The sequence below is a fragment of the Artibeus jamaicensis genome, unplaced genomic scaffold (assembly GCF_021234435.1).
Source record: "Artibeus jamaicensis isolate MK-2021 breed Jamaican fruit bat unplaced genomic scaffold, CSHL_Jam_final contig_1998, whole genome shotgun sequence".
NCBI lineage: Eukaryota > Metazoa > Chordata > Mammalia > Chiroptera > Phyllostomidae > Artibeus > Artibeus jamaicensis.
The window spans coordinates 6,980,972-6,988,071 of record NW_026521407.1 but is presented as its reverse complement, the minus strand read 5'-3'; the positions used below and the strand labels follow the sequence as shown (position 1 = coordinate 6,988,071).

Below are 7,100 nucleotides of genomic sequence, written 5' to 3'. Positions count from 1 at the left end.
AGAACCGAGTGAGCAAGGAAACGGGGTCCTTTCTACCGCCTCCAGGAAGGAACACAGCCCTGTGGACGGCCCGGGTTGAGCCCGTGAGGACCCAGGGGCTTCTGGCCCGTCAAACTGTGAGATAATCAATCTGTGTTGTTTGAGCCACTGAATTTGTGGTGATTCATGATGATATCAATAGAAAACGAATATAGCCCATAATCAAGCCACCCTGTTTTGGGGTATTTGCCCCAGAGAGGTGGGATGTTCACACACAAACCAATAAACAAATTTCACTTTTCAAAAACTACAATCGAAATACAAACAAACACCAACACGTGAATGTTTACAGCAGCTATGTTCAGAATCACCAAACCCTGGAGACAACCCAAATGTCTTTCAGTGGGTCAGTGAACAAGTTAACCGCGGTTCATCTGCACAACAGAAAACTACTTAGTAACAAAACGAATGCACGACTGATACGTGTTACAACCTGGGTGAATTTCCGAGGCATTCTACTGGGTGAAAGAAACCAGTCTCAGAAGGTTACACATTATATAGTTACCTCTATATTCTCCAAACAATGACAACTACAGTTACGGAAAACAAAGAAGTGATTGTGAAGATCTGGGGAAATTTGGGAGGGGGGGGAGACACAGCAGGAGGAAGCTTGTGGGGTGATAAATCCGTTCTGTATCTTCATTATGGTGGTGCTCAAATGTATCTAAGTCTGGGTGAAAAATCCATAGAATTATACAGCTCCTCCCACTCCCCCACCAAGTCGATTTCCTACATGATTAGTTAAAAAATATAAAGTAAGCAAACCTAGACGGTAACAACTCAACAACAACAAACTGAAACAGATCTCACGTGGCTTCTGCGCTGTAGCCTGGGAATCTCCGGGCCTAGGGAACTTACTCCAAACAGGCTTTGGTGGGGGTGGGGGGAGGAGACAGCGACTTGCCTTTCTTTGTGCCTGGCAGCTCCTCAACGTTCTTCTAAGCGCATAAGGAGTTACATCAGGGTTCTGGAGACTTACCCGAGTTTTCCCTTCTCCTTGGGAAAGGAGGGGCTGGCTAACACGAGCTTTACGGTCCTTCAGAGCAGGTAACTGGGACTGAATTCGACCTCCTGCCGTGGGTGCGGGGTCCCAGCCACCCTGCCTTGCCCAGGACGGAGGGGGTTTCCAGGAAGTGGGACCTCCAACTTCAAAACAGGAAAGTCCCAGGAAAACTGCGACAAACTAGTAACCCTGACATGACCTGAGTCACATGACTAATCAGCGCCTCAGTGCTCTCATATGCAAAACTTCTTGGGTTACCGTGAGATGCCAATGTTAAATTATACATTCTGTAAAATGTGATTTGGTGGCATTATCAAAATTTTTTTAAAAATTGAGATTTAGAGTCAATCTTAAAAGTGCCAGAAGTGGAAGTCATCCAAGGAAACCATGCAGTTGGGGTGTGTGCACGTGTGTGCGTCACTGCGAGCGCCGCTGAGGTCACGGTTTCAGTTCTGTGACCATAAGAATATAGGGACCCGAGAATGTTAGCTTTCGTGCTGGGTGACCTGCTCCCCGGGGAGGTTTAGTCACCTGGGTGCCCCCGCAGTCCAGAGCCCGATTCTGGCCCTCAGCCGCACACCGGACTGCTGTACGCTGCGGGTGTTTGGGGCCTATTCACAGGGATTGGGATGGTTGGGCAAGGCTTTGTGAGTTTAGAAGTCTTTCCAGTTGATTCTGCTGTTCAACTGGATCAGCTGTGGGTCCCTTCACACAGCCAGCCTGGGCATCACCCATGTGGGACACTTGGAGGCTTGTTCTTACTATGGACCAGATGGCCAAATGGTACTCACAGTCCAGAGAGCTCACTCCATGAGAGGAGTCTGACGGGCGTTTCCAGGGCTGGCTTCTGACCTCAGCAGGACCAGGACGCACATCTACAAAGAATGGCCAACGGCAATACCAGTCACTCAGGAGTGTTACTACTATAATTATTACTTTTTTTTTTATGTAAAGAGGGCCGTTCTGGATTTGGCGGGGCGGGGCATATTAATTTGCTAGGACTGCTGGAACCGAGTGGCCGAGACAATACATTTTTTTGTCTTACAGTTCGGGAGGCCACAGCCAAGAGATGGAGGTGTCGGCGGGGCCCTGCTCCCCTGCAGGCACTAGTGAGGGCTCCATCCCGACCTCTCTCCTAGCCTCAGGTGGCTCCCTGGCTTGGCTTGTGCCAGCACCGCTCCAGTCCTCCTGAGCTCTTCTCCCCATGTGTGTGTCTGTCTCCAACCCCCCTCCCCCCAACGCCTTTTATAAGGACAGGAGTGAGTTGGGTTAAGGCCCACCCCGCTGACCCCATTTTAACTTGATTTCCTTTGTAAAGAGCCTATCTCCACATAAGGTCACATTCTGACGTACTGAGAGTTAGGAGGCAACACACGACTTTTGAGGGGACACCATTCAGTCCAGAACAGGAGTTAGTTTCCATGTGGATGGCACCATGTATCTTATGATGTGTATTCGGATGGATCGTTAACGCACCACGATGGGACATGGTCCAAGGGGCCTGGGGAGGCTTCCCTGGTCAGCAAGGAAAACTCACCGGGGAGGCCAAGTCCCAGGTTATTTCTTAATAAAGCAATCATCTTAGTCGAATGTTCTAAGAGTAATAAGATTTTTTTTTTGAGGGATTTAGCAATTTCCTTCTCAATAGGAATATCCAAGCAAAGCCTTGAATAGCTACCAGCCAGGAATGCTTTAAAAGGATACTTTCATTTGAAAGGGGGTCGGACTAGAGAAACTTACAAGTCCATATCCACGCTAAGATTTTGTGCTTCCTGCAAAGATGTTATTCAGAGGCTCACATACTGTTTGGGGGGGCAGAGTCTGTATCAGATACAATGTCCAAAGGAAGAATACTTGTACCTGGCACTAAGAGTTAATATAAAAATTCCCAATGATGCATCAACTCTGCTGGAATCTATTGCTATTTTTACCACACAAATGTTTTCAATGGAGAGAAAATGGGTCTCGGATCTTTGAAATGACAAGATATCAGCGGCAAACTTAGGTGCCTTGCAGGATGGTTCCCTCAGTGATATGGCCGGAGAATATTTACATTGACGACCATAATAGCAGCAAAGGCCCCAGTGTTTATTCTGCCATAAAACCTGGCTGTCCCCAGAGAATGAACAAGGAAATATCATATCTGTAGCATCTCTAGCATTTCTAGCAAGGAAAAAAAAATCCCGAGTAAGCATCAGAGGCAGTGACTCCGACCACGCAAGGGGCAGACACACATGGTCAGTGCAAATCTGCTTTTCGTTGTTGCTTCCACAAGGATCGATTTAATTACTGAGAGATCAGGCCTCGTTTCATCTTTCCAGCTTCTATAATGTAGATAACAAGCTTTCACTCAATTGTATACAGAGTTCTAAAGCAAAATTCTAAAAAAAAATGAGGAATATAATTTTTAATAGTGCATACTCACTGTAGAGAATTTAAAATGCAGAAAATATAATGAATACAGCAAATATCACTAATAATATTATCTCCTATTTTCTTCAGATCTTCAATGGTATTTATATATAGAATATTGTTGGTATCACATTGTTTCCACTTGATGTCATATTGGGATGCTTTCCCTGAGTCATTAAATATTTTTAAACATTTTCTATCCTGTTGAATAAGGATTTTAGTTAGATATTCCCCTGGTTTAAGGCATATACATACTGGGGTGGTCAAAAAGTTCATTTGGTTTTTTTATGTGAGGTGGCTCTAGAAGCACTTAGCTGTCTTTACTTCATTTGAAACAATTTTGTTAGATTGTATTGTGACAGCTGTCATACCAGTGTGCATTAAAAAAAAACACACACAAAAAAAAGTACCAGAGGACTTCCACCAAGATGGAGGCATAGGTGTAAACATTGTGCCTTCTCACACAACCAAGTTTAAAGACAACAAAGTTTTAGTAACAAAAACGCAGTCAAAACACAGAAAATTGAACTGCATGGAAGTCCGACAACAATGAAACACTCAGCCAGACCAGTAAGAGAGGTGGAGCCAGCAGCCGATTGGGGTCGAGCAGGAAAGATCCCCTCACTCAGGTGCGCAGGCAGCCATGGGCGGATCCTGGGCGTGGGGTAGCAATGGGCAGACCCAGTGAGGGCACAAGGCGGCAGGCTGACCGGGGTCACACATTCGCACACAGATAAACCAGAAAAGGAGCAAGCAGTGAGACAGACCATACAGGCCCCAGTGGCGGGAAGCAGCAGAGGGGACCACTATTGCTCCCTCTCTGACCCTGCCCCCACATACAGAGTCATAAATCAACAACCTGGGTGGCCCTGCCTTGGTGAACATCTAAGGCTCCGCTCCTCATATGTAACAGGTGCAAACAGACCAAAACATGGCTCAAGAAGAACTCAAAGCCCCCGAGCCAATAACTCTAAGTGACGAGGAAATAGCCAGACTTTCAGATGTACAGTTCAAAACACTGGTGATCAGGATGCTCACAGAACTGATTGATTCCGGTCACAAATTAGAGGAACATATGAAGGCTAAACTGATTGAAATGAAGGGAAATGCACAGAAAACCAATAGTGATGGAAAGGAAACTGGGACTCAAATCAATGGAGTGGACCAGAAGGAAGAAAAAAATGACCAAACAGAAAAGGATGAAGAAACAAGAATTCAAAACCATGAGGAGATGCTCAGGAACCTCCAGGACATCTTTAAATGCTCCAATGTCTGAATTATAGGGGTACCAGAAGGGGAAGAGGAAAAGCAAGTGGAAAAATTATTTGAACAAATAATAAAGGAGAACTTCCCCAATCTGGCAAAGGAAATAGACTTCCAGTAAGTCCAGGGAGCTCAGAGAGTCCCAAAGAAGTTGGACCCAAGAAGGAACACACCAAGGCACATCATCATTACATTAGCCAAAATTAAAATGAAGCAGAGAATCCTAGAAGTAGCAAGAGATAAGGGGACAGTCACCTACAAAGGAGTTTCCATCAGACTGTCAGCAGATTTCTCAAAAGAGACCTTACAGGCAAGAAGGGGCTGGAAAGAAGTATTCCAAGTCATGAAATCCAAAGACCTACATCCGAGATTGCTGTATCCAGCAAAGTTTTCATTTAGAATGGAAGGGCAGATAAAGTGCTTCTCAGACAAGATCAAATTCAAGGAGTTCATCATCACCAAGCCCTTATTATATGAAATGTTAAAGGGACTTATCTAAGAAAAAGAAGATAAAAAATATGAACAGTGAAAGGACAGCAAACTCACAGTTATTAAGAATCACACCTAAAACAAAAGCAAACTAAGAGGACAGCTAGATCAGGAGCAGAACCATAGAAATGAAGATCACATGGAGGGTTAGCAACAGGGGAGTGGGAGGAGGAGAAGGGGGGAGAAGGTACAGAGAATAAGTAGCATAGACAGTAGATAGAAAATAGGGGGGAGGGCAAGAATAGTAGGGGAAATATAGAATCTAAAGAACTTGAGACACGCGGTCATAAACTAAAGGGGGGAATGGTGGGGGAGGGGTGTGCAGGGTGGAGAGGAATGAAGGGGGGAAATAGAACAACTGTAATGGCATAATCAATAAAATATATTAAAAATGTACCAAATTGGTGAATTCTTGTATAGCCATTTGAATGCTGAAGATGGAAGAAATTAAGCAACATTTTCGGCATATATGCTTTATTATTTCAAGAAAGGTAAAAATGCAACTGAAACACAAAAAGAGATCTGCGCAGTGTATGGAGAAGGTGCTGTGACTGATGGAAGGTGTCAAAAGTGGTTTGTGGAGTTTCGTGCTGGAGAGTTCTCGCTGGACGATGCTCCACGGTTGGGCAGATCCGGTGAAGTTGACAGCAGTCAAATCCTAGCAATAACAGAACGATCAACACTGTGCCACGTGGGAGGCAGCTGACACACTCAAAATATCCAAATCAATGAAGTTAGTGGTGAAATTGAAAAATGTGTCCTCTATCTTACAGAAAAAATGAACCGGCTTTTTTGGGCCAACCCCTAATTTACTTACTTCAGAAAACCTTTTCCGTACAATTTTTTTTTGGCCTAATGTGGTGACTATTTGTGAGGGTAAATTCACAGAAGTAGAACTATAGGGTCAAAAAGTTTGAACATTTTCAAGGTTCCTGATGTTTCAAGATTGCTTTCTGAAAACTCTGTGGTGGTTTCTAGGTGCCCTGCGAACACTGGAGAATGTCTGTCATCGATGTAGCACAGGGCATTATTGTGTTTTAAAAATACCTGGCTTTTATCTTGTCTTAGCAATCCACAAACCCTAGGGAAGGCTCGCCACAGGTGGAAAGGTTTGTTTTTAATTTCTTTGAAATTGGCAAAGCATGGGCTCTGGAATAGGTGACTGAGGGGGTTTGAATCGTCCAGCTTTTGAGGTTCTTGTCACAGAGTAAATAACACAGAGGTGTCTGCTTCTAAAGCTTAGACGTTCAAGTCCCAGTGCGGAGGGACGGGTCACTTGATCTCTTCCAAGCATTTTCTGTTAGGATTTTTAGGAAGAGCTTTTAAAATCATCCTGATTGAACTAAATAACGTTTCAGAAAGGCCATTCTGTTTTCATTTGTTAAAGCGTTTCACCTTTGCCTCTCTTCTAAGGATGCGGCAGGGTGAACAATGAACAAGAAAATTTGATCCTCAGTACCATATTTCATCGATTGTAAGCCATGCGTTTTTCAAGTTTTATTGTCTTTGACATTCGGATGTGTCACAGACACTGTCAGTCCTCTGGGACCCCTCTGCCACTCTCAGGAGCATCAGCTCTCGGCACCTAGCACCCAGCACCTTCACGCCCAGCACCTGCCTGTTTGCTGGTGGGCTGCAGGCACCCGCTTTGGGCTCTCCCTCCCAGGCCTGCCCTGTGCAGCCAGGGACAGAAGAAGGTGCAGGGGCACAAAGACTCCAGCTCCCAGCCCCCGACTGGGACACCTGCAGTCTCCAGGGCTCCCCTGTGCGACTGAGCCACAGTTACCCCCCTCCAGTGGACTTTGCCTGACATCATACGCTTGTCTGTCTCGTTGTCTCCCTCCCTTCACGCTGGTCCGATTTCTCCATTTCCATACTGTTCTTCACTCCTAGC

General features: G+C 45.2%; 1 protein-coding gene across 2 annotated transcripts in view; it reads right to left on the bottom strand.

Annotated features, from left to right (window-relative positions):
• Window positions 1-1,783: 1,783 nt before the first annotated feature.
• STXBP4 (syntaxin binding protein 4) overlaps window positions 1,784-7,100 on the bottom strand; it is a 154,681-nt gene continuing 149,364 nt past the window's right edge. The window contains exon 17 of one of the 2 annotated variants that reach the window (XM_037129656.2): window positions 1,784-1,917. In XM_037129656.2, the coding sequence (XP_036985551.2) occupies window positions 1,896-1,917 (22 nt within the window). In that variant the 3' untranslated portion in view covers window positions 1,784-1,895. Of the gene's footprint in view, window positions 1,918-5,747; window positions 5,865-7,100 lie in introns of those variants that run through there. The other variant, XM_037129657.2, reaches the window with a different exon arrangement.